At 47.6% G+C, this 27,946-nt stretch overlaps 2 protein-coding genes across 8 annotated transcripts in view; one reads left to right on the forward strand and one right to left on the reverse strand.

The window, feature by feature from the left end:
• ABHD12 (abhydrolase domain containing 12, lysophospholipase) overlaps positions 1-7,713 on the reverse strand; it is a 54,391-nt gene extending 46,678 nt beyond the window's left edge. Inside the window, exon 1 of the mRNA XM_052650420.1 lies at positions 7,458-7,713. Coding sequence (XP_052506380.1) covers positions 7,458-7,648 — 191 coding nt within the window. The 5' untranslated portion in view covers positions 7,649-7,713. The remainder of the gene's footprint in view (positions 1-7,457) is intronic.
• A 12,229-nt stretch (positions 7,714-19,942) lies between these two features.
• ANKRD16 (ankyrin repeat domain 16) overlaps positions 19,943-27,946 on the forward strand; it is a 37,580-nt gene continuing 29,576 nt past the window's right edge. For all 7 annotated transcript variants that reach the window (XR_008200450.1, XM_052650768.1, XM_052650764.1 and 4 more), the window contains exons 1-4: positions 19,943-20,262; positions 23,265-23,485; positions 25,382-25,424; positions 27,369-27,477. Coding sequence is in view for 6 of the 7 variants with exons in the window: in XM_052650768.1 (XP_052506728.1) it covers positions 19,943-20,262; positions 23,265-23,485; positions 25,382-25,424; positions 27,369-27,477 (693 nt within the window). In the remaining variant the exon portion in view is untranslated. The remainder of the gene's footprint in view (positions 20,263-23,264; positions 23,486-25,381; positions 25,425-27,368; positions 27,478-27,946) is intronic.

The raw sequence follows: 27,946 nt of genomic DNA on the forward strand, positions 1-27,946 counted from the left end.
CAGAAGCACCCAGAGAACTTCCAATGCTGTCCCACACAGCTAACCACCTCCCTGCAACTTCACAGCACCCTTGGGGATCCCTAACCTGTCTCTAGATCCCAGAGACATCATGCCACCAGCAGCTCTTTCATACTGGAGCCTCATCCTGCTTCTATAAGGGAGATTTTTATCCCCACATCACGAAGAAGAAATAAGCTCAGAAAGTTAAGCAATTTTCCCCAAGACACAAACCTAAGAACACTCATTTGAGACTACGCAAACTTTCCTCCAAAATATCAAATGATACTAAGATGGGCACCAAGCCTAAAAAACAGGTCTTTCTACTAACCGGACATCTCGGGAGGGTTTCTGGGTATCACACTTCCTTGTGTCAGCAGCCTGACACTCCAGACACTGGCCCTCAGTTCAGGAAGAAACAAATCACCTGTCCACTCCCCATGTGGACACTCAAGTTCTATGGAATCACGTTAAGCATTTGACTTAATCTGTCAGTTTTCAAGACTGTATTACAGTTAAATTTTCCCTATAAACTGCATTTTGGAAGGAAAAGTGCTCTAGCGGGAGGAGTAGGAGGAAGAGCTTGAGTCTGGAAAGGTGTCCCATCTCCACTGCTGTCAGCAGAAACCTGAGGCGATGACCCATCTAAGCCTCTCTCCAAGACTACCTCTATGATAAGTGTCTTCTGGAGCTCTTAATCTACCTAAAAAGTAACTCCTGCATTTAAGCAGTCCATGCCCAACACTACTGTAGAAGAGAGGCACTCCCTTGAGAAGAGAGGGTACACACTGGCTGAAAGGAACTGGGAAGCAGGCAGAGATACAGGACTCAAGTCCTATATCAGGGTCCTGAGTTCCAGGGCCCAGATAATCACGATGGTGTGATCACTCACCTAGAGCCAGACATTCTGGAATGTGAAGTCAAGTGGGCCTTAGAAAGCATCACTACGAACAAAGCTAGTGGAGGTGATGGAATTCCAGTTGAGCTGTTTCAAATCCTGAAAGATGATGCTATGAAAGTGCTGCACTCAATATGCCAGCAAATTTGGAAAACTCAGCAGTGGCCACAGGACTAGAAAAGGTCAGTTTTCATTCCAATTCCAAAGAAAGGCAATGCCAAAGAATGCTCAAACTACCACACAATTGCACTCATCTCACATGCTAGTAAAGTAATGCTTAAAATTCTCCAAGCCAAGCTTCAGCAATACGTGAACCATGAACTCCCTGATGTTCAAGCTGGTTTTAGAAAAGGCAGAGGAACCAGAGATCAAATTGCCAACATACGCTGGATCATGGAAAAAGCAAGAGAGTTCCAGAAAAACATCTATTTCTGCTTTATTGACTATGCCAACGCCTTGGACTGTGTGGATCACAATAAACTGTGGAAAATTCTGAAAGAGATGGGAATACCAGACCACCTAACCTGCCTCTTGAGAAATCTGTATGCAGGTCAGGAAGCAACAGTTAGAACTGGACATGGAACAACAGACTGGTTCCAAATAGGAAAAGGAGTACATCAAGGCTGTATATTGTCACCCTGCTTATTTAACTTATATGCAGAGTACATCATGAAAAATGCTGGGCTGGAAGAAGCACAAGCTGGAATCAAGATTGCCGGGAGAAATATCAATCACCTCAAATATGCAGATGACACCACCCTTATGGCAGAAAGTGAAGAGGAGCTAAAAAGCCTCTTGATGAAAGTGAAACAGGAGAGTGAAAAAGTTGGCTTAAAGCTCAACATTCAGAAAACGAAGATCATGGGATCTGGTCCCATCACTTCATGGGAAATAGATGGGGAAACAGTGGAAACAGTGTCAGACTTTATTTTGGGGGGCTACAAAATCACTGCAGATGGTGACTGCAGCCATGAAATTAAAAGACGCTTACTCCTTGGAAGAAAAGTTATGACCAACCTAGATAGTATATTCAAAAGCAGAGACATTACTTTGCCGACTAAGGTCCGTCTAGTCAAGGCTATGGTTTTTCCTGTGGTCATGTATGGATGTGAGAGTTGGACTGTGAAGAAGGCTGAGTGCCGAAGAATTGATGCTTTTGAACTGTGGTGTTGGAGAAGACTCTTGAGAGTCCCTTGGACTGCAAGGAGATCCAACCAGTCCATTCTGAAGGAGATCAACCTGGGATTTCTTTGGAAGGAATGATGCTAAAGCTGAAGCTCCAGTACTTTGACCACCTCCTGCTAAGAGTTGACTCATTGGAAAAAACTCTGATACTGGGAGGGATTGGGGGCAGGAGGAGAAGGGGACGACCGAGGATGAGATGGCTGGATGGCATCACGGACTCGATGGACGTGAGTCTGAGTGAACTCCGGGAGTTGGTGATGGACAGGGAGGCCTGGCGTGCTGCGATTCATGGGGTCGCAAAGAGTCGGACATGACTGAGTGACTGAACTGAACTGAACTCAGTTCCAGGGCTGGAATGTGTCCCTGCTAAGATAAACCACAACTGGGAAGAGAGGGCCTCAGTTGGGAGCCCCACTTGAAGCACCATAATGTAGCCTCCCTGGCTGCTCGTCATGGTCCAGGAACAGACTCTACTCTGGGGAGCGGGGGGAGGAGAAGGTGGAGAAAAGTAGACTTTAAGTACAAAAGCTAGTTCTGAGAGCACTCTTATCTCCGTATGTAAAGAAAGAGATACCAGGCAGAGAGGCTTGTCTGGTGAGCTCCCTATTCACCCTCAGGAAGATGAACCACTGGGCTTTCTGGGTTTCAGTAAAGCCTTCTGCAACCCTGCATGAAGTTCCTTCTTTTGGGTCAAGGAGGAACCAAGGGTGATGCCTGCATTCTTCTGTATTTACACACAAAGGTCATCAGATATTAAACCTCCCAGGCAGTCCACTGATCTTGACTATCTGGCAGATTTGGCCTCTGAGTTGGCAGTGGGAGGACAGTCTAGTTCACTTACACACAGACCTATACATTTCACCGGGCTTTCCAGATGGCACTAGTGGTAAAGAACCCATCTGCCAATCCAGGAGACATAAGACCCGCAGGTTTGATCCCTGGGTCGGGAAGATTCCCCTGGAGAAGGAAATGGCAACCCACTCCAGTACTCTTACCTGGAGAATCCCCTGGACAAAGGAACCTGGCGGGCTACAGACCATGGGATCACAAAGAGTCAGACACAACTGAGCACTCGTCTTGAGTCTTGATGTCTTTACTGAATAGTGCCAAGAACTCCAGGATTATAGAAGAGAAGATCAAAGGCCCACAGAATCCCTCATTTGCCTCCTCGTACCAGACATGTGCAAAGCAAAAGCAGTATCCAGTCCCTCCTTTCATAGAGTGCAGGGCTAACCTGTAAGCCAGATGCCTTCCAAAATGACCCTTTAGTCCAACTTAGTCCAAAACAAACCCAAAGGGAGCTACACTCAATATTTTGTAATAACCTAGAAGGGAAAAGAATCTGAAAAAGAATATATATATATAAAACACATTGCAAACCAACTATACATCAATCAAAAAAAAAAGCCAAAAAAACCTGGTTTTACCTCTGAGGTGGTTGTCTTTATATAAATTAGTCTAAAAAGTTTCTAAAAAGTTAAGAGGTCACGGACACACACCCAGCTACTCTTCAGGAAAGACTGGAAGATCTGGATGCCCTGGAGCCACATTCTTGCTGGGCAGTCACAGGAAAGAAAGCAGCTCTTGCTGCCCTCTTCAGAGAGAGAACGTTTTCTCCACTTCTCCACAGCTTCAGCACCATCCTGGGCTCCCAGAAAAATACACACAAAATATTTTTTTATTCAGGAGAAAATCCAGATTTTTCTGTGTGTTCACACATGTGCTAGAGCAAGAAAAAAGAGGGGAGGGCGTATAAATACCTAAAATAGCAAACAAGACTGGGGAAGAGCCCCAAGTCTAGAGGAAAAGCTAGATTTAACAGATGGTTTTCTATAGACATATAAATCACCAAAACTGAGCCCAGAAACAGACTGCAAATCTAAGAAACTATGACAGTTATAAAAATGCTGTATTCTAAAAAAGCACCATGCTCAGGAAGTTTTACAGGTGAATTCTACCACAATTTAAAGAAAGAGATCATTTCAAAAGTACAATATTTAAACTGGCTAATGAAGAGAAAGAAATAACTTTTAATAAAGCTATAAAAAACACTAAAACCACTTGGCAAAGATAGCATTAAAAAAAGAAAATTACAAACTAGTCATACAAATAACGGTGTAAAATTCCCTAGTAATAAATAGAATCTGCCTACACAATAAGAGTTATTATTGATGATTCAATAATATAAAATGATGACTCAATAACATGAGATCTATTACTACGACTCAGCATATTAACAGGTCAAGAGACAAAATTCATATGATCATTTCACAGATGCTAAAACAGCATTTAATATAATTCAACAACCATTTTTGATCTTTAAAAAAAAGACAAAACAGCAGGAACACACACCTTAATAAAATAACTAACTTGGCATAAACACTAAAAGAATTCTCCTTAAAGTCAGGATAAGATAAGGATACTCAGTATCACTCCTATTATTCAACCTTGTTCTGGAAATACAATGTAATCAAAAAAGAGAAACAAAAGACATAAAAAGTAGAAAACAAAATGATTACTAATTTGCAGCTGATATGATAGCATACCTGGAAAATTCAGGAACTGCAAAAACTACTTGAAACTAAGAGTATGTAAGTTGCTAGATACAGAATTAATAAATACAACTAGTAACAATGTGTAATATAAGAAAATAACAACAAGAGATTAACTAGGAATACACTTAAGAAATGTACAGGATTTTAAAACTGACTTAAAACAAACATTTCTAAGACAAAGAAATGGGCTTCCCTTGTAGCTCAGTCGGTAAAGAATCTGCCTGTAGTGCAGGAGACCTGGGTTCGATCCCTGGGTTGGGAAGATCCCCTGGAGAAGGAAATGGCAACCCACTCCAGTATCCTTGCCTGGAAAATCTCATGGACAGAGGAACCTGGTGGATTGCAGTCCATGGGGTTGCAAAGAGTTGGGCACAACTGAGCGACTAACATACAAGACAAGGAAATGTATATGTAGACTCACGCTCAGTTGCTCGGTCGTGTCTCTTTGCAACCCCATGTACTGCAGCTTTCCAGGCTCCTTTTGTCCATGGAATTTCCTAGGCAGGAATACTGGAGCGGGTTGCCATTTCCTACCCCAGGGGATCTTCCCCACCCACATCTCTTTGTTTCCTTCATTGGCAGGCAGATTCTTTACCACTGCACCACTTGGGAAGCCCAGACAGGATACTAAGTAATGTTAAATTAATTACAAATAACAAATTGTTAGTTTTGATACAATTCAATAATAGCATTGGTGTTGTTTATATTTCAAAATCCTTATTTGTTCAAGATACCTGTGAAAATACTTATGGACAAAATCAGTTGTTTTAGAACAGTCTAGTCTCCCCACCATATCAAAAATGGAGGAGAGGAGGAAGAGATGATTCAAGACTGGCAAAACATGGAAAACTATTGAAATGAAGGGACGGGCTCAAGGAGGTTCATTATACTGACTCCCCTACTTGTGTCTATTGAAAATGTGCACAATAGAAAGTTAAAAGAAATGTGCAAGGGGACACAAACAAAGATGGTTCAAGATGTAAATAATCCCAAAGATGTATAATAGGCTTACAAAAACATACAAAAACTGCCACCTAACCACTAAGAAAGGCAAATTAAAGTTACAAATCAGATTTCAATTTTCAGCAACCAAGTAGAAGAAGATCAAAATATCTGGTAAGATTCACTATTTGGGTGAGGAGACTGACACTAGTGGAGGGTGTACCAATCATACAAGTTCTTGGGAGGGCACTTTCAGTCATCAGCATACACCCCTAGGCTCAGCAATTCCACTTCTAGGAATCTATTCTGGATATTCATTCAACAAAATATTTTCTCCCACCTAAGATATGCCTCTGAAGACAGAGGCCCCAAGAACAATGTCCCTGCTCTCACAGGGCTTCCATTCTCCTGTGGGAGACTATGCACAAAGCCAGTCAAGTGTACAGGCAATTAAGGGGGATGAACAAAAAAGAAAACAGAAAGAGGCCAGTGGGGGCCCAATGGCTATTTTGGATGTGCTCGTCTGGGAAGGCCTCTCTGAAGAGGTGACAGCTGAGCAGAGACCAAGCTGAAGGAGAAAACTCAGGAGGAGAAGGTCCAGGGGAACGTTTCAGGCAACAGGGAAGGAACCATGGGGTAACTCACAAATTTGCCGTTCCGGCCCTCTGCTTTTCTTTTTATTCCAGTAACAGCCTTTTGTTTATTCAAAGGAAGTGGCACCACTAGAATGCCTCTCTTTGTCCTCAATTCAAAAATAAAAATAATCAGACTTTTTTAATACAGTAGATCTTTCAAGGGAGATTGCTTCCCCAAACATTACTGTGCATCACAATGTCTTCTTCAAAGGAAGAGCTTACAACCTAAGTGTTATGTCAAATCTGTTTAAAAAAAGTGCATTAAAGCCAACTGTGCATTTTTAATGCAGATAAACCTTTCCACAAAAGAGATTATCTTCACAAGAGATGCTGATCAGTTGCTAGATAATTTTACACAAAAACAAAAATTCTGTCGATCCTTGGACTTCCAGCAGGAAGGGGAACCACTGACTGAAATGTGTATATAGTTTAACTTCGTGATCTTTTAGACAATGAAGGTAACATTTTTAGGGGCTCTCTGGATAAATATTTTACACTGCAGAGGTCTGTGTCAATTAAGGGCATTCCAGGGGATCCCAAAAGTAGTGACTCTTGCTACAATATCTGAGAACATTACATACCAACTTTTTTAGTCACCAAGAAACATCAAGACTTCGAAACTGTCATGAGTGATAAGTTCCACGAACAGCCAGATAATAGACACCAGCCTAGGGGAGGGTCCAGCCCGCGTGAAAAACGCTCCTCTCTCAACTGTGAGATGAATTCAACGTCAACGCGTTCATCTCCCCAAAGGGAGGCCGAAAACATCTTCCGGACCGGACAGCGCTTGCCAAGGGGCAGACTCGGGTGGACACATTTCACACACCAGAAGCCAGTGGCTTGCGATCGCCGGGCATCCACCTGCCCTCTGCATTCGAGGGCGCAGCGCCCCGCGACCCCGCACCCGGCCGAGCCCTCAGCCTCCCCGAGAAGGCGGCGCACCCCCGCGCCTGCACACTGTGGACCCTCCACCGTCCCCAGAGGCCCCGCGGGCGCCGGTGAGCTGCCCACCCCGCAGGAGGGACGCTGGGTCCGCGCCGCGCGCGCGCTTCCCGGCCCCGCCGGGCATCCAGGGGCCCCCCATCCTCATAGGGAGGCGCTCTCCAGCCGGGCGCCAGAGGCGGGGGCCCGCAGGCCCGCTCGGGGAGGCATCCAGGGATGGACCGGCTCGGAGAGGCCGGCGGGGCGCGCGGGCGGGCAGCTCCGAAGGGGCGCGGGCCCCCGGCCGCCCCCGCCGCCCCTCACCTGCCCAGCGCCCGCTTCATGCCCGCGTCCGCGGCGCAGCGCGGCTCGGCCGGCCCCGGGCCCGCCAGGCACAGGTTCTGCTTCAAGCGGCAGTCGGCGTCCAGCGCCGCGGCGGCCGGGCCGGCGGAAGGCGAGCCCAAGGCGGCACGGCGTTCATGCTCCAGGGCGACAGGCTCGGTCCGCTTCCTCATTCCGTGGCCAGCACGGCCAGTCTCTCCCGCGCCGCCCGCCGCCGCCGAGGGGAGCCACCGCCAAGGGGAGCCGCCGCCGCCGCAGCCGCCGCCGCGAGCCCGCCGCCCTGACGTCCCTGCCGGCCGGCGGGCCCGCCCACAGCCGGTCAGAGCTGGCCAATGAGCATCGGGAGGCGGCCAACCCGCCCCGCCCTCCCAGGCCCGCCCCCTCCCGGTGCCTGCAGCCATCTTAGAGTCGGGCAGATGACGCCATGGCGGGCCTCACTGTCCGGGCGTGACGCCGCGGCGGGGCGGTGGAGCTGCGCTGCGTAGGGGTCGAGCTAGGTCCGAGCCCGGGCTCCCGGCTTCCCCCCCAGCTTAGCTGCCCGAAACGGACCCTCCACTCCCGTCCCAGGCTCTCTGACTTCCCTCAAGAGTGGAAACCCCCGAAAGGGTCTTTTAAGGGTTTACATAACGAAAAGGGAAAGGTGACATCACAAGTCTGTCCTAATAATGATTTACAACTATTAAATTTTCCCACAAGGCCTTTAAAAAATATGAGATCAGGTAGGTTTGTTTTTTAATTTGAAATACACATGTATATATTTTTTTCTTTTGGGCCAAACATGAAAACCGAGCTGCTAAAAAACCAGTATTAGATTTTTTATAAAGCAATTAGAACTAGTTGATGAGGGAAGAATCCGTTCACAAATTCCCAGTTGTGAAACACAAAGTAACAATTCAACGGATCCTAAAAACACAAAAGAAAGTAGTTTTATCTCTTAGTTTTATAACTTTGACTCTCTTTAATATGGCGTTTAGTTAGTGTTAATCGCTCAGTTTTTGTACAAATGAGCTACAACCATGTTACAAAGTAACTTGTAATTTCAAAATTTGTGCTAGTGAAAACTACTGCCAACTGATGATTTAAAATTAATTAGAACTGTCTTTAGAAATTCAATAGCTCCTTATATTGGCTTCCTAATGACACTTAGAAACTGCAAAAAGAATTTCACTGACCATATTACTAAATATCACAACCAGCATTCATATTTGTCCAAACGTACTTTTGCTGAATTCTTTAAAATAATGTAGAAGCATATACTGACAGACTGGGAACCCAGAAACTAAAGTGTAAAACAATTTTTACACTTTACAATTTTTTTCATCACTCACTAAATTCTTTTCAATCAATAGACAGAAAAGCTAGGAAGGGAGGACTAGAAAAATAGAGTAAGGGTTAGTGAGTCTTGGTATCAGGCCTAGCCCATCTAGTCCTCAATTCTTGGTTCACAGTTCAAGTATAAGTAATCTTTTCCAGGCTCTGATCTTATCCAGTGTCACCCCACAATAGTGACACCTACACTAGTATTTCTAGTCCACACCTCTTCATTGAACCCCACTCTCCTTGTCTCACTTATTCTCTCTGCTGCTGCTAAGTCGCTTCAGTCGTGTTCGACTCTGTGCGACCCCATAGACGGCAGCCCACCAGGCTCCCCCGTCCCCGGGATTCTCCAGGCAAGAATACTGGAGTAGGTTCCCATTTCCTTCTCCAATGCATGAAAGTGAAAGTGAAAGTGAAGTTGCTCAGTGGTGTCCGACTCTTAGCAACCCCATGGACTGCACACTACCAGGCTTCTCCATCCATGGGATTTTCCAGGCAAGAGTACTGGAATGGGGTGCCATTGCCTTCTCCCTGATATCCTATAGGCACTTAAAATTATGTTCAAAGCTGAGCTCTCAGCTCTTCTCCCGCCCCAACTCCGTCCATAACCTTTCCCACCTCCAGGATGCTAAGTCCACGATGCTTGCAGTTTCTCAGGCCAAAACCTTGGGATTCTACTTGATTCCTCCCTGCTCATGACATAGTAGGTCTATCACCAAGCCTGGTCAGCTCCCCTTTCAAAATCTACCCAGGGTAGACCATTTCTCACTGCCTCCACCATGGGCCAAATTGCCATCATACCTCACCTGTATTATTTTATTTTTTCATTTTTTGCTGGGCTACATGGCATGCAGGACCCTAGTTCTCTGACCAGGGATCAGACCTATGTCCCCTGCAGTGGAAGCTTGGAGTTTTAACCACTGAACCGGTAAGAAATTCCCTACTTTTAGAGGGGGGTGGATTATTTTAATAGCCTAAATGGTCTCTTGCCTCATTTCTGGCTACTTAATTCAGTGGCCACAAAGCTCTTTTAAAAACGCTAGATTCAGTTCTGTCACTTGTGTGCTCAGAATACTTCAGTGGGTCCCTACCTCAATGAAAATAAAACTGAAAAGCACGAAATGGGTCAAGGGCCCTACCTGACTTGGCCTCGGCCACCCACTCACCCAGCTCCAGCATCACTGCCTCCATGCTGCTACAGGGGCCCCCCAGGAAATGGGTGACATGTATATGAGTTGTCAAATCCACATGGCAAACTCCCATTTACTTAAGGTCTGTGCCTTCTCTGAATGCTAACTTGAAACCTTCAGGCCCTCTCACTGTCACTTTTCAACTGTCCTGACTTACACTCTTAGAGTAGCACTTTTCACAAATGTGTTTGTCATCGGTATATGTGTATTTGCTGTTGCCCGCACTAGATCTTAGACTCTGACAGCAAGGACTCTGCTGCTTTATCTTCAGTGTCTAGAACAGTGCTAAACAGGCACTTCATAAATACTTGCTGAAGGAATAATGAACCATCACAACCCCTCAGAGGTGGGTACTATTACCCCTCCCTCCCTAACACAAAGATAAAGAAGTCAGTCTCAGGCCTGGGGTCTGAAATTGAAAAGGTTAATGGCAAAGCTCCAATACTTTGGCCACCTGATGAGAACAGTCAACTCATTGGAAAAGACCCTGATTCTGGGAAAGATTGAAGGTAAAAGGAAAAGAGGGCAGCAGAGGATGAGATGGTTGGACGGCATCACCGACTGAATGACCATGAACTTGGGCACTCTGGGAAATGGTGAGGGACAGAGAGACCTGGCATGCTGCAGTCCATGGGGTCGCAGAGTCAGACACAACTGAGCGAAGGAACAACAATAGGCTAAAGAAAAGATGTAGATACTGGTGTTCCTTAGATTACAGTCCTGGGGCACCCAGAGTCAGTGCCGTCAGGTTTGAAGCGGTGACTGTTCTCAGCTGTTGCTTTGGTCTGGGCTCCAGATGCCAGTATGAACCGGACTGCAGAGACAGGTATGGCTTCACGCTCTTCATGGCTGCCATTCAGCGTGGCCACATGGATGTGGCCAGACTGCTCCTCGAAAAGCACAAGATAGAGAAACCGTTTGGTTCTGTCCCTTTGTTTATTCCTACAAGTTTTAGCCCAGGGGATAAACAGAAAACATGGTGATTCAGATGGTGGGTTCAGATCTCAACTCTGCCACCTTCCCTGCTGTAGGCCTGCTTTACCTCTTTAAGCATCGGTGTTTCCATGTGTCAAACAGACAAGTTCACTTTTTCACAGGGTTACTGTAAGGATAAAACAATGTAATGTACAGAGAGCAGTTAGCAAAATGTCTTCAGCACCCACAGGCAACCAGTCCCTCACTCCAGGGCTGCAGAGGGAAGCCACTGAGTTCAGGGACACAAACTTTCCCCTGATGGCAAGGAGTGAGACCCAGGATCTTCTGGCTCGCAGGAAGCATATTGGAAACCCTCAGTGTCAGTTTCCAACCAGAATGGAAGCTGTGTCAGCAGTTTTTCTTTCGTTACATCTTTCTGATGCATCATGATATTTTCTACTTACACAGAGAATTCACAAAATTTTGAAAATGTCTTCTGTATCATTTAAAGTCTCCTGTTTCTCATTTACTGACTTCTGCATTTTAGACAAGTCTCTCAAATCCTCCCCAATTGATTCTATTACTTTTAAAACCATTTTTTACCAAATCAGATTAAAAGGAAAAATGTTCAGATCCAGAATAGACAAAGTCATAGGAATGAATACAAGACTATGAAATCCGTGCAGCTGAAGGAACCAGAGTTTCTATCAGGGGCACCCGGCTCCCCTGTCTGTACTGTGGTGGGTGATGCCCTGAGCTGGGTCCTCTGTCCCCACCCGGCCCTGCACCTGGCCTGCCAATTTAGGTGATGTCCTTCGGCCCTCCTGTTCCTGATGCTTTCAGTTCAATGAGCGATCACTCCCGCCTTCCGGAAGCTGGTTTCCTGTCACCTCCAACAACCTGCTTCTGGGCTTTTCTCTGTTTCCTTTCCTGTCTCCGTCAGGCCATGACCTGTACGAGCTTCTGTCCCTGCTCCATCCTGCACAGCCACGTCTCACCCACTCTCATCCCACTGCCCCTGACCAATGAGTCCCTCCAGCCTTGACCCTCTGCTGCTGGCTGTACATTTTTGCATGGACATCCTAATCCAGCCCCACATCCAGCTCACTTAAAACCTAGCCTCCCCCTAATATCAAAAATTTAGATTTGGGCCCAAGGTCACGCCTTTATCCTCCCAAGCCCAGACTCCAGGGGCACTGAGTGGCTCAGCCAGCTTTTTGCTCTGTTCCACCATGACTTGCTGCCCCTGGCTATTCTTGCACCAGATGGGCACATGGTCGATCATCAGCTCCTCATAGGCTGAGGTGAAGAAGGCCTCCAGAGTGTTATACACGAGTGTGGCCCTAATGAAGCCGCCCTTCCCTTCAGCAAGGAGACAGTTGACCATGAAGGGGGTTGACTTGAAGAGATTCAGCTTCTTTCTCAACTGGTATCTGGAAGGCACATCCTGAGGGCACAGGGTGGGCCTTCCTGGCCACGTAGGACTTGTGTCCCCCAGGCCCTGCCCCCATCTCTCTGATGACACCACAGGTCCCTGGCAGTGGTTCATCCAGGTGAGGAAAAAGGCTTAAAGTGTTGAGTGCTTCCAGGCCACATGGGACTGGAAAGGGTTCCATTCAGCTTTCCAAAATCCACATCTAATAACCCAGGAGACAAAGTGGCTCACAACAGATACCACTCTTCCACAGTGTAGACAGGACTCCAGTAGGCCCCAGGGGGACCTTGACGCTCCCTGAAGCCTTCCTATCCCAGGGAACACAGCTCAGAGGCCCCAGGAGCCTGGGTCTAATGCCTGTTAGCCTTGTCCTTTCCCCTCCTGCTTCCAAGGAGAGTCTGATCTGAACGGGTCAACCAGGCCATTGGTGCCCAGGACTGCAGACACGTCATCTGACCCGTGCCTAAACTCCAGACACACGAGACTGCCTCCCTGGGTGACAATGTATCTCTCTGGGGTAAAAGTATAAATCACTAAATCTTCTGTTATATTCCCTGCCTATAAAGGGAGATTAGGCACTAAGTTCTCTCCTGTGAAAAGCAGTGACCAGATGTGACGGTGACAGCGGCACCAGGAAGCTCACTTGAGCTCGATGTGATTGCAGGCCACGGAGTGGAATGTCTTGCAGATGACGTGGCTTGGGAAGATGAGCTCCAGCTACCTGGTGATGTTCCTGTTGAAGGTCATGTGTGGAAATCTGCTCTGAGACCACTTCTCAGCATACGTGACCAGGGTGGAGGTCTTCCCAATGCCTGGGGATGCCAAGAGGAAGAGGGTCATCTCTGACCAGGAAGACACACTCCCACGATGCCCTAGTCAGGATCCGCCCACGCTCATCTCACCGCCAGCCAGGCACCCGACAGCGGCACGCTCTTAGTACTGATGAGAACTAAATGCCAGGTGGCGAAGGGAGCAGCAGAGTGGAGGCAGAGCCACCTGGGTTGGGCGCTGCAAGGCACCCCTTGACCTCCCTGGGCTTCAGTCTGCTCCTCAGCTGTGTGCCTGTAACACACAGGGAGAGAAAGCTGTATGAGCAAAGCTCAGACAAAGAGTGACCAAGCACTTTAGGAGCCAGGCAACACAACTAGCTAACCCTGGCAGAACACTAGACATTGCATTTGGGGATGCATGTGAAGGTAGGAGGCCCTTCTAAGCTTCACCATACGGAATCCCAGGAGCTCCTGACACTGTCTAAACAGGAAAGTCACATGACTGGCCACCTCACAGCCATCTGTGTCTGAGCAGATGTGTTGATAGGTAACAGGCCAGATCAACCCCCAGCAGACGGGCCATCTGTCCATCCAGGGTGGATGCCCCCTGGAGTGGGAAGAAAAAGCAATTATTCCTTAACAGCTGCTTTTTGGATGATTTAATTGCAGCAGTTCAATAATAGATTAAGGTAATGACACTCCGGCAGATGACGGGAAGGGGAATGCAATGACAAGAAATCTTCCAGGAATGGCAGCCCCTAACCTGCTGCTGCTGCTAAGTTGCTTCAGTCGTGTCCGACTCTGTGCGACCCCATAGATGGCAGCCCACCAGGCTCCCCCATCCCTGGGATTCTCCAGGCAAGAATACTGAAGTGGGTTGCCATTTCCTTCTCCAATGCATGAAAGTGAAAAGTCAAAGTGAAGTCTCTCAGCTGTGTCCGACTCTTAGCGACCCCATAGACTGCAGCCTACCAGGCTCCTCTGTCCATGGGATTTTCCAGGCAAGAGTACTGGAGTGGGGTGCCATTGCCTTCTCCACCCTTACCTGCAAACGTCATTATTTTCACCACCTGGAGAGGCCCCACTTTGTGGCTTAGGATCAGCTGTTTGTTCATGTGTCAGTTGGATGGTAGTTTTCTTGCTGTAATCATTACAGAAGAGAAATTAGGGAAAGAGGAAGAAATTGAAAAGATCGGGTGATAAACTACCAAAATGAGGCTGGGGTTGCTCCTGGCTTCCAAGACAACATTTAAGAACCTCTGATGATGGATTCTACATGATGGAGGCAGAACACAGAGGACTATTTCCAGCTTCTCATTAACTCACTGTGTGTCAGCATGAAGCCCTTTATTTCTCTGGTCCTTTCAAATAACCCAAGTTGTTACCAGTACAGTGGGCTGCCTTGTAAAGCTATCCTTACTGATCAGTGTTCAAAAGCTAGATGACCATCTGTTGGGACTGCTCAACAGAAGGGGAAATTGGGTGAAATGCTTTTTAAAATTCCTTCCAAATTAAAGAATCTGTGGCCTTTTATTTCTCTAATGGACCAATGACAAAAATTAAGGCTTCAAAGCAGAGATTGAAGGAAAACTTTGAAAATAAATCTAAAATAACTTTTAGCCAAACTTGACCACCAAGACACATTCTTCCGAAGAGAAAAGGTGACACCTCCCCAGCCCTCCCCCAGACTCTTCACATACAGCAGGGGCAGCGTAGAGGTCAGGGAGGTGTTGGCACACACAGGCCTCTGCCTCGGCAAGGAGGGGGTGCTACCTCAGACTCCACAATGCCCACCCAGGGTCCACACTCAGGGAGCACTTAGTGGTGGCTGTGTAGCTGTAAGACATTCACAGCAGCATCCGTGGGAAAGATGATCCATTAAATGCTGATATCTCGGAAAGGACTTCAGAAACCAACTTCCTCCTAGGAGATGGTGACTTAACAGATGAGGTTCAGCACATACAGGTCCGACTCCTCCTCTATGCCATACCTCAGCAGGATGCTGTGCACCCTGCTGATGGCTTGCTCTTCATTCATCAGGTATTGGCGATACAACTTTTTCCAAGGAATGAACTAGATAGTTTAAGAAATCCAAAAGAGCATGGAGGCAATGGCTATTAGAGCACAGATCAGGCTACAAACATACAGATAGTTGTTTAAAAAACAACTAGAGCCCACAACTCAAAAGCTGGAGAAAAGGACAGAAATATTATACAAATTTTAGTTGGAAACTGGGAAAGTGGAGGGTTCATTTTTGGTTTCAACACCAACTTGTTACAGAATCTATGAAGAGCTAGTGCTTCAATTTTCCTATCTGAAACAGTGTCCAGTTCCTGTTGGGACACTAATGACTCAGAGTTTCAAAGAGGATTAAACAATATGAGAGCTATGGCTATAATAGCATTAAACAAAACACACTTTAAGTCAAAAATTTTAGAAGAGACAAAGAAGATTATAAAATAATAAAAGGATCAATTCACCAAGAAGATATAACAATTATAAATATGCACATACCAAATAGCAGAGCTCCTAAAACTAGGAAGCAAACACTGACAGAACTGAAGAGAAAAACATAGCAGGATAATAACAGCAGACTTCAATATTCCACTTTCAAGAATGGATAGAACAAACAACACTAGATCAACTGGACCTAACAGACATAAAATGAACACTCCACCCAACAATATATAATCTTTGCGAGTACACACAGAACATTCTCCAGGATAGATCACATGCAAGGCCACGAAAGAAGTCTTCACACATTTTAAAAGACTGAAATTATAGAAAGTATGTTTTTCAATCAGTAAGAATGAAACAAGAAATCAGTAGTGGAAAGAAAGCTGGAAAACTCACAAATATGTGAAAATTAAAAACAAAAACATTTTTTAAAGAAACCAATGAGTCAAAAGGAAATCACAAAGGAATTAGAAAATACCTTGAGACAAATAAAAATACAGATACCAAAATATATGGGATGAAATGCAAGCAATGCTAACAGTTAATAGTTATAAACACTTACATTAAAAAATAAGAAAGATCACAGGGACTTCCCTGGTGGCCCAGTGGCTAAGACTCCAAGCTTTCAGTGAAGGAGGCCAAGGTTAAATCCTTGGTCAGGGAGCTAGATCCCATGTGCTGCAACTAAGACCCTGTGCAGCCAAATCATAAATAAATAAACTTATTTTTTAAAAATAAGAAATATCACACATCAGCAAGCTAACTTTACACCTAAAAGAACTAGAAAAAGAACAAACTAAACCCAAAGCTAGCAGGAAGGAGGAAAAGACTATCAAGCAGAAATAAATGAAATAGAACATTTAAAAAATGGGGAAAAATTAATAAAATGAAAAGTTTTATTTTTTAAAAACAAAATTGACAACTCTTAGATATACAGTGGAAAAAGGGAAGCTCTGAATAACTAAAATCAGAAATGAAAAGGAAACATTACAACTGATGTCACAGAAATAAGAATGGTTGTAAGAATACTTCAAACAACTGAAGGCCAATCAAACGGATAACCTAGAAGAAATGCATAAATCCTTAGGAACACACAACCTACCAAGACTGAATCATGGAGATACAGAAAATCTGAACAGATCAATAATGAGTAAGGAGACTGAATCAGTCATCAAAAGCCTCCCCAAAAGGAACAGTCCAGAAACATATTGCTTCACTGAAAAAGTTTACTGAACATTTAAAGAACTAGTATCAATCCCCCTATAACTCTTCAAAAAAAAACCTGACGACGAGGGCACACTTTCAGACTTATTCTGAAGCCAGCATAACCTTATACTGAAGCCAGACAAAGACACCACAAGAAATAAAATGAGAGCTGTAACAAGGTCACTGAAAGTGAGAGTCATTTCCTAGGCAGGTTGATAAGAAGTCTAGGGGTCCCCAAGGAGAGAGGGGTCTGGAATTCTCAAGGAGGAAGAAAGGACAAACTTTTTTTCCTTCTCTACATTCCTTAGGATTATATAACAACAATGTATCCTGCCTGAGGACAGTCTCTGGATTAAATCTTCTGGCTAATTCTGTTATCTTAAAATGTAAATTATGGGAGTAGGTCTGGTGAGGTCTTTACAACCTTCAGACATTCTTTGGATTCACTGGAGAGTATCTAACTTCATTGCTAACACTAACAAGCAGGTACTCTTTCTGCCCCCTTCTGATGTCTACGTCAGAAGCTTTCTCTATCTCCTTTATACTTTAAAAAGAGTACTGTTCTAACATTTCAGGAGGTAAAAATAAGCTGAGATACGTTCCCAAAATCTTCTCAAGCAGAGTGGAGGGAACCCTCACGCATCCCCGTTCCCATTAGAGATCTCAATTAAGTGGGTAGATTTACTGACCCAAAACAAAGTTCACAACTAAAAACAGAACAGTATTTCTCTGAATGTAGGAGACAAGACCCCAAGCAAAGAATGGAGCAAGCGCGATGTGAAATTTCCTCCAAAATGTGTTGGGTTTGGAAGAGAAATGTACTGAGCCTTGACATACCCATCTTGCCCTCAATCTCTAAGGTTTTAAACTTCAATACATTTGAAGAATAGGTTAAATTCTCCACCTCTGGCTTATTGCCAATGGCCGGTCTAAGGGACATACAAGTTAAGCAGAACATTCTCACAACCTTTAGGCATGAGAACCTGGTAAGTATAATGTGAACCTGGTAAGTATAACGACAAAGGGAAAAACAGGCTGTGGGCTAATAGTACTGGGAAATCCCTTCTGAGGGCACGGGGCTGCCCTCTGTGTCATCCTCAGAAGGTACTCCTGAGACTACACACAACACTCATTCAGTAATCACCTCTTATTAATATATGTAAAATATTGGGCCTCCCAGGTGGTCTGCCTGCCAATGCAGGAGACAGAAGAGATGCAGGTTTGATCCCTGGGTGGGGAAGATCCCCTGGTGGAGGGCATGGTAACCCACTCGTGTTCTTGCCTGGAGATTCCCATGGACAGAGGAGCCTGATGAGCTATAGTCTTCAGGGTCGCAAAGAGTAGGACAGGACTGAAGCAACTTAACAACAAAACATCGTGAGATCCAATAGAGAATGCACAAACAGGACAACCAGCCCTCCAGCTATGCTCTAATAGCTCAAATGAAGGAGGAAGCCTCTCTAAGACCACACCTAGAACGTGACAGGCTTGAAAGTGAAAGTCATTCTGTAGTGTCTGACTCTGACTACACAGTCCGTGTGAATTCTCCAGGCCAGAATACTGGAGCCGGTAGCCTTTCTCTTCTCCAGGGGATCTTCCCAACCCAGGTCTCCCGTATTGCAGGCTGATTCTTTACCAGCTGAGCCACAAGGGAAGCCCAAGAATACTGGAGTGGGCAGCCTATCCCTTCTCCAGGGGCTCTTCCCAACCCAGGGATCAAGCCGGGGTCTCCTGGATTACAGGCAGATTCTTTACCAACTGAGCTATAAGGGAAGCCCACAGAGGTATAAATCGCTATAGCGGTACAAGGAGGAGAGACAGGGTGACGTCCGCGGGATGGAGCAGAGGAGTTACTCGGGGAGTGGAGCCTGGAAGAGGTGAGACGTCCACAGAGACATGAGGGGGCCCTTTGGGCTGGTTGGACGTGGGGTGCATATCAGACCAAGCTAAGGACACACGGTCCACAGCCTGGAGGCAGCACATCGTTTGCTGCGGACAGAATACAGGGATGGATGGGAAAAATAAACACGCTGAGACGCGCACAGAAAGGTCTCAGATGCTTCCAGGGTTTGGGATCTCATTCTGGAGGACAACGGGACACGAACATTTCTGAGGAAATATTTTCTGAGGGGAATTTCTGAGGAAAGGCCACCGTCAGGAGCACGCGTTAAGCGAGGCGGCGCCGGGCACTTTTAGAGAAAACTTCAGAGAACAAGGAGCGCGCTCCGGGCCAGCGGATCACTGACGACCCTCCTCCGGAGAGGCACACACGCTCAGGTTCCGGGACAGGGCTTCCACCCGCAGGAAGGCAAAAATGTGAGCGGGCTGCGGGTGCGGCTCGGGGCAGGGCCCCAAGGAGCCCGCAGGGAGAGCTAGGAACGAAGTCCGGACCAATGTCCTGCACTTCCTGGTCCGGAGCTCCAGGCTGCGCGCAGGGCCGCCGCAAACCGTCCTCCGCTTCGGGCCGCGCTTCCCCGGGCCGTGGGCACAACAGGCGTCCCCGAGAAGAGCAAGCCCCCGAGTAGTCCGCAGACAGTCTTCACCAGCTCCGTCTCCGCCGCCACCGCCGCAACCGGCCGGAGAAGAGCCTGCCGGCGACACTGATAGAACCCATCCCCGGAAAATCATAGCGCGCATTCGGAGGGGACGCGCTGACGAACGACTCCAGCGGCCAATCGGAACGCGCACCCTCACTCTCCCCCCCACCCCGCTAGCGGGCCTCGTCTAGTCAGAGCTTCCGCTAGCGCGGAAGGGGCGAGCAGAAACTTTCCCAGAATTCCTCGAGGCTCTGGGACCGGCGGAGGGGGCGCGGCCGGCGGGGGTGGGCGGGGTCGAGGTTGTGGGTGGAGTTGCCTGCAGGGGGCGGGGTCGTGGGCGGGGACGCGCGGGTCCCACCCCGTCCAGGCGGGGCCGGAGCCGTGTGTGACCTCAGCCTTCGGCGGCAGTCCAGAGGGTTCGCCCCAAAATGAAACCGGCGCGGGCGGCGGCGTCCGCGGCGGCTTGCGGGGCGCGTGGTCAGCCAGAGACCTGAGGGTCTGGGGGGCTGGGTGCATCCGGAAGAGGGTCCCCAGGGGCCAGAGGGTCCCGGGGGAGGATCTCGAAGGCGGGCCCCGGCGGAGGCGGGGCGGGCCCGGAAGAGGATCCCGGGCTGTTCCCGGCGGGCCTGAGCCCGCGGCCATGGCCGGGCCCGCTGACCCGCGGCGGCTGTGCCGGCTGGTGCAGGACGGCCGGCTGTGCACCCTGCGCAGGGAGCTGCGGGCGGCGGGGCACGCGGGCTGCGCGGGGCCGGCCGGGGACACCCTCCTGCACTGCGCCGCCCGCCACGGCCGCCGGGACGTCTTGGCCTATCTGGTTGAGACCTGGGACCTGGACATCGAAGCCGCCAACCGGGACTACAAGCGGCCTCTGCACGAGGCTGCCTCCATGGGGCATCGGGACTGCGTGCGGTACCTGCTGGGCCGGGGGGCCGCGGTCGACTGCCTGAAGAAGGCCGACTGGTAAGTGGTGGGCCTTGCAGAGGGCCCCCACCCCTCCCCGCTGATGGCAGATTCCCACTCTTGGTCGGCCTCCACACCGTAGCCGGTCAGCCTTCCCCTACAGAGCAGAGCATCGTTGCTGCCCTTGTGAGGTTAACTGTTGGAGCCTCCTGTTCCAGACTGCCTCCCGTGATAGAGCAGAGAGCAGTAAGGAACATGCTCAGATAGAATAGACTCAAACTACGACTTGCCTGTAGGTACTGCGTGTTGCATGGGCCCCAGACGGGATGTTCTGGAAACATCTAGCTAAATGATTAGTGCACCCATGACACTTTTTAACTTTCCGTTTTGAAATTCCTAGTTATAGCTTCTCAGAAATTTCCAAAGACAAGTGGGAAGTCCCATGCACCTTCCCCCAGGCTTGCCCCAAAGTTAACATCTTACAGTAATAAAAAGAAGAAACTGACATTGCTACAATCAGGACACTTACTCAGATTTCACAGTTATACAGGTGAGCACAGGTAAGTATGTGGGTTGCTCCATGTGGTTTATCACATGACCACCTCCACAGGCACAGTGCTCACCTTTAGTCCATCAGTTCGGTTCAGTCCCTCAGTCATGTCTGACTCTTTGGGACCCCATGGACTGCCACACACCAGGCTTCCCTGTCAGTCACCACCTCCCAGAGCTTGCTCAAACTCACACCCATTGAGTCAGTGATGCCATCCAACCATCTCATCCTCTGTCGTCCCCTTCTCCTCCTGCCTTCAGTCTTTCCCAGCATCAGGGTCTTTTCCAATGAGTCAGTTCTTCACATCAGGTGGCCAAAGTATTGGAGTTTCAGCTTCAGCATCAGTCCTTCCAATGAATATTCAGGACTGATTTCCTTTAGGGTTGACTGGTTTGATCTTCTTGCAGTCCAAGGGACTGTCAAGAGTTCTCCAACACCACACCTGTAACCATCACACGAAGCAATTGCATTCTGTTAATAGATCCACGTGGTTTTCAGTCCTCACTATGTCTGTCCACTTGCTTAGAGGTTTGAACACCTGAAGGTTCATAACATAATGAAGTTCCTGAATGAATCCACAAGGAATCCCTGATCTTATATAAAAAAGAATTGCATCAGACAGCCATATAGCTTAATAAAGTACATCTTGCCCACTGGCATGGGGGAATAGGCCTCCTTATGTTTCGAGGTTTGCGCTTTGGCTGTGACTAAGCACAAGACATTTTCTTCTGCTGCTAGTAAGTTGGTCTAAAGATAGTGGAGGCATATTACCTCTTTTAAAACAGTTCTGTGGATAAAGAATAGCAAGGAGAGATAAGAAAGCCTTCCTCAGTGATCAATGTAAAGAAATAGAAGAAAATGATAGAATGGGAAAGACTAGAGATCTCTGAACTGAACTGAACTGTGGATAAAGAAACAGCCTCCCCAAACAACTATCACAAGGGCAAGTTTCATTTGACTGTGCGCTCAGGAAGTGCAGTTACAGAGAGACATTTTTGACTGTTCTCACCTTCCTGGCTTTCGCAAGTCCCTTCTTCCCTGGAGTCCTTCCCTCTACGAAGCCCCTTCTTTAAGATTCCAGCCTTCATTCATCCAAGTTTCTCCCTCTTGATTTTTCATTCACTCTCATTACTACATTACCAGAAATAAAAAACCAAAACATTTTAAATATAGCAGTGTGTACATGACCATCTCAAATGCCCTAGCTGTCCCAATAAGGACATACTGTATAGCACAGGGAACTTTGCTCTATGTTATGTGGCAGCCTGGATGGGAGCGGGGGTTTGGGGAAGATTGGGTCCATGTATATGTATGGCTGAGTCTCTTCACTGTTCACCTAAAACTATCACAACATTGTTAATCAGCTGTACCCCAATACAAAATAAAAAATTTAAAAAATGAAAACAAGATTGTCGATGATGAAGTAATACCAAAGCAGTTTCAGGACAAATCCTGGCTGAGACCCATCTAGTTGTGTTGAGCTCAGGCTGGGCCAGACCCTGGGGATAGGAGGTAACCAAGGTCTACCCTGCCTTCCAGGGGTCGTGGGCTTGAGAGGGTTCCCAGGTCACTCAGGGAATACCCTGCCAATCCAGACAATGCAAGAGACACGGGTTCGATCCCTGGTCAGGAAGATCCCCCGGAGGAAGACATGGCAACCCGCTCCAGTATTCTTGCCCGGGAGATCCCACGGTCAGAGGAGCCTGGTGGGCTATGAGTTGGACATGACTGACTGAGCATGCGCACACGCAGGAGCAGCTGAGAAGCAGAAGCACTGAATCACTTTGGTGAGAGGAGTAGTTGACAGTGATGTGGTTCAGTCTCCTCAGTTGTGGACACACATCAGGTCAGGAACTCACCGTAATGGACCACTGTTGTACCTGCTCTACCAGTGTGGGCTCCTTTCAGCAAGGCGCTGTGTCAGCTGCTCCTTTTTCTTTTATTTATTTATTTTTAAAATATTTATTTGGCCCTGCTTGTGTGTGCATGCTCAATCTCTCAGTCTTGTCCGACTCTGCAACACCATGGACTGTAGCCTCCCAGGCTCCTCTGTCCATGAGATTCTCTAAGCAAAAATCCTGCCATTTCCTTCTCCATCAAATGCTCTTTTTAAAGTTGTTTCCCCACAGTTTAATAAAGGGTTACTGATTGAAGTGAATGGGATGGTCTAGCACAGTGCCTCTCTTGCAGATAGCACAAACCGTAACTTTGGTGGGTTCTGTTCCAGTTCAGTGCTATACGAAAAACTAGTTCAGAAGCACCTTTGCCTCTTCTGTGTTTCCCACTTATAGGGGCACCCATATCAGAGTCGTTTTTCCCTGGTTATTTCTCCCAGCTTCCTCACGGCAGGCAGGAAAGTTGCCAGCCAAAGCTGTTTGCCTGCTTCCCAGACCCCCTGAGTCCTCCAGGTCTTCTGTCTCCGCCATGGGTGTGCGTTTTTCTGAAGCCCTGGTCCTGGGCTTCCAGAGTCTCAGCTGCTGTTCCACCTGACAGCTTGTCCCATCGGCCTTAGGACTCCTTTGATGATGGCCTGCACGAGGAGAAACCTCGAGGTGATCCGGGATCTCGTGGAGCACGGCGCCAATCCACTCCTGAAGAACAAAGACGGCTGGAACAGTTTTCACATCGCCAGCCGCGAGGGCGACCCTCTGATCCTCCAGTACCTGCTTGCAGTTTGCCCCTCTGTCTGGAGGACAGACAGCAAGATCGGGAGGACCCCGCTGCACACGGCAGGTGTGGTCCAGACCTGCGGGATGCCCCCCATGGTGGGGGTGGTACAGGGGAAGTAGGGGGTAGGGAACACAAGCTGCTTTGGAGTGTTTTGGCAAACAGTTTACAAAGCCAATGTCACTCGGCCCTCAGCTTGTGCTTATTTCTTGTTTTAGGTGACTTTTCACTTCTGTCTGTCTGCTCCTCCCCAGTTAGTTAGATGGTGGTGGTGGTGGTGGTTTAGTCACTAAGTTGTGTCCAACTCTTGCAATCTCCAGGGACTGTAGCCCACAAGTAGTAGTCCTCCTCTGTCCATGGGATTCTCCAGGCAAGAACACTGGAGTGGCTTGCCATTGCCATCCACAGGTTAGATGGTGGGCTGCTTCTGTTCCTTACTATGTCTCTGACCTTGGGCAGACCTTGAGGAAATTAATCTCTCAAGCAGGTTTCCTTAGCCACAGAATAATGGCAGCAACAAAGCCCATATCACAGGGTCATGGGGATTAAGGTGCATGCATGTCCCTCAGCACAGCGCTCCACACACAGTGAGCTCAGAACAGCTGTTGTTTTCACGTTATTATGATTATTATTATTATTAAAAGCAGAAGGAAAGGGGACTATTCCCTCATATCTTCAGCAACACCTGCCACGGTGCTATCCATTTAAATAAACATGAGCGAGAGTCTGCTCAGTCGTGTCTGACTCTCTGGGACCCCATCGACTGTAGCCAGGCTCCCCTGTCTATGGGATTCTCCAGGCAAGAGTACTGGAGTGGGTTGCCATTTCCTCCTCCAGAGGATCTTCCCAACCCAGGGATCGAACCCGAGTCTGTTGCACCTTCGGCATTGACCGGCAGACTCTACCACTAGCGCCACCTGGGAAGCACAAGGGTGCTTATAATTAAATCCCAAAGCCCAGTGGATTGTGACTCATCCAGTGATAATGTCGAATATAATTCTCGGCCACTCTTTTGATTGTTTGGAGTAACTATCCTTAACTCTGGACTAAGTATTTGTAAATTATCTTAAATTAGTTAAAAGCGAAAGTGTAGCAGTGTAAAACGAAAGGGGCATTAAGCAGCCCAGTAATTCAAATAAAGACATTTAGACCGTAATTGGTAGCCTACTGGGCAGTACCTTGAACTTGAATACACGGCCTTTAGACTTCTCGGAAATCAAGACTCATGACATGATATCATTGAGGAGGTAGGCACACAGTTGTTCTGGTCACTAGGGGCAGTTAGGAACCAAGGTATCCTTTTTAAAACTTTGGACATAGGGGCTTCCCTGATGGTCCAGTGGTTTAGACTCCATGCTTCCACTGCAAGGGGCATGGGTTCAATCCCTGGTTGAGCAGCTAAAATTCCACATGCGTTGCAACACAGCCCCCCAACCCCCCCAAAAAAGAAAAAAACTTTGCATATGAGTGGAATTCCCTGCTCATAAACTGATGAGCTCCCCTGCTCTTGTGAAGGAGCAGTTAGCACCTAGTAATTCACACAAAACAGTGGAGAACAGAGTCAAAAATCTTTGTTACAGAGGATAGTTATTTTTAGCAGCAGAATTAAATCCCTGATTATTTTGTCATGGATTACTCTTACAATGTTTTACATTTCCCAGGCAAAAACTGCCTGGCCCTAGGGATTTGTAGCATGAGGATGAGGATGGAGGTTTAGGGTTAAAAGTTTGCCATGAAAGTCTCATAAAGAGAGGATGATAAATTAGGGGCCTTGTACCCATTAGGTGAAAATAGGACCCTTCCCCACTCCTCCAGCTGAATCTGTCCTTTTCTGGGGCAGTGGCAGCAAGCCTAATCCAATACTCCCACAGCTACAGGGACGGGGCAGAGAGAGGTGCCAAGAGGGAAGAGGCATTCTAATTTTCCACTAAAAAGCTCTCATTCTCAACTCTCTCCTCCCAGCAATGCATGGCTGTTTAGAGGCAGTAGAGGTGCTTCTTCAGAGGTAAGAACAAAACAGCAAATTGAGGACAATATCTGTTAATTCTGACAGTATCATAAAGAGTTGCCACCTAAAGAGCTCAGACAGATTGTTCAGAAAGAATCTAAGGTACCAAAAGAGAAATGAAGACAGGACATAAGCAGATAAAGGTGAAACAAAAACAGCTAACAAACCTGGGAAGAATTTATCCCTCTATCTGTTCACCCAAGAAATATTCATTCACTCGCTTTCACGTCGGTTTTGGACACATTGAGTTACATGTACCTGTGAGACACCCAGGAAGAGTTGTCTACCGAGCAGTTAGACACAGATCTAGGCCCAGAGGATGGGTGTGGCCGAGATACAGGAGTGGGCCTCACTGGCTTAGAAGTGACAATTCAACCCAGAGGATGAAAGAGGTTACCCAGGAGATGGTGAGTGAAGAAGAGGAAGCAGAATGCAGCGCCCTGACAGCGTCGCTGTGTAGGGCTCACCTGCTGCACGTTGGGACATACGTGTCGTCTGCAGTCATTAATGCGCCTTCATTCAACCATCGCTTTCTGAGTGCCTCCTATGTGTTAGGCACCAGGCAATAAGCAGTAAACACAGTCCTTTCCCTGACCACCTGCAGGCTAGTGTAGAAGCTGAGTATAGAAACACCATCACAGAAATGTCATAAAATTACAAGTTGTGATAATATTGCGAAGGGAAAGCCCTCAGTTCTGTGCAGGAGCACGGGTCGTCCCTATAGATCTGTGGGGAAAACGGCTCTGTGAGGTCTCCTTGAAGCTGCAATGCGAAGGATGCCTTGGAGGTGGCAAGGTGAAGAATGGCGCTGGGATGTTCCAGGCAGTGTCCAGCAAGTGCAAAGGCAGCAAAGGGCCAGTAGCTAGAGGAGCAGAAGGAGGTGGGACAGGCAGGATTGTTGAAGGTAGGAACAGAAGATGGGACAGGTAGGAGGTGGAGCTGAGAAAAAGGGGAGATGGGTAGGACCACAAAGAAGATAGGAACAAAGGAGAAGGTAGGAATGGAAGAAGGTGGGACGGGTAGGAGGTGGGGCCCAAAGAAGGGGAAACAGGTAGGACCACGAAGAAGGTGAGAACAGAAGAAGATGGGACAGCTAGGAGGTGGGGCTGAGAAAAAGGAAACAGGAAGGGCCACAAAGATAGGAACACAGGAGAAGGTAGGAATGGAAGAAGGTGGGACAGGTAGGAGGTGGGGCCAAGAAGAAGGATCGCAGAAAAGGTGGGAGCAGAGAAGTAGGAATGGAAGAAGGCAGTGGGGCCAAGAAGGAGAGAGAAGTAGGACCACGAAGAAAGTAGAGACAGAAGAAGAGGGAGGAATGGAGGGAGGACAGATAGGCTGTGGGACCGGGCTGAAGGGGGTCTCCTTAAGCACAGGGAGGAGAGGCCCGAGGAACCCGGAGAAGTAAGTAGGTTCCACGTAGTCCTGACCTACGAGGTCATACTGAGCTTTGTAGACTTTGTCCTTTGTGGTTGGGAAGCAGTTAAAGGCTTGAACCAGGAGTGGCCATAACCTAAATATGTGGCGAAAAGATTACTTTGTTGGTGGTAAGAACAAAACGGCTGGGCGGAACTAAAGAGAAAAACAAGTAGGAGGCTGTTGCCTGTTGCCTCCGTCTTAAGGGGTGAAGATGAAGCTGGAAAGAAGGATACTAATTTGTTTCACATGCTGGATGGAGAATTGAGAAGTTTTGTGAGCAATAAGGGGTGACTATAAAGCTCTGCAGGAGAAGCTGGGGAGATGACAGTCCCTAAAATGGGATGGGAAGTTGGGAGAGGAGCAGGTTTGCTCGACACCAACGTGCTCCCCAGACGCTAAGGCGGGGACATAGGGCCAGCACATCAGGTCCTCACGGATGCTCTGTAAGGCAGGTGGGCCAGAGTCAGCGCTGTAGGGTTTGAAGTGGTGACTGTTCTCAGCTGTTGCTTTGGGTCTGGGCTCCAGGTGCCAGTACGAACCGGACTGCAGAGACAGGTGTGGCCTCACGCCCTTCATGGATGCCGTTCAGTGTGGCCACACGGACGTGGCCAGGCTGCTCCTCAAAAAGCACAAGGTAGAGAAACGGTTTGGTTCCGTCCCTACGGTTATTTCTACAAGTTTTAGCCCAGGGGATAAACAGGAAGCACGGTGATTCGGATGGTGGGTTCAGAACTCAGAACTATGCCACCTTCCCCACTGTAGGCCCCCTTTACCTCTTTAAGCATCATATGTAAAACAGACAAGTTTCACTTTTTCACAGGGTTACGGTAAGGATTAAATAGATGTACAGAAAGCAGTTAGCAAAATGTCTTCAATAAACAGCAGCTGTTTCACAGTAATAATAACAACAGACTCTCCCTGGTGACTATACTTTTTTTGGCACCTTAGCTTTGAATCTTAAGCAGTTCTTTGGTTAGAGCATCCTTTGAGAATCCGATAAAAGCTCTGTATGATCTACCCAGAAAAACATATGTAGACGGCAGAGTTTTGCCAAAACATCAAAAGGTCTGTGGACCCAAGTGTCTATGCTCCTTTTGCTCATG

The sequence above is a fragment of the Budorcas taxicolor genome, chromosome 13, assembly GCF_023091745.1.
Source record: "Budorcas taxicolor isolate Tak-1 chromosome 13, Takin1.1, whole genome shotgun sequence".
NCBI lineage: Eukaryota > Metazoa > Chordata > Mammalia > Artiodactyla > Bovidae > Budorcas > Budorcas taxicolor.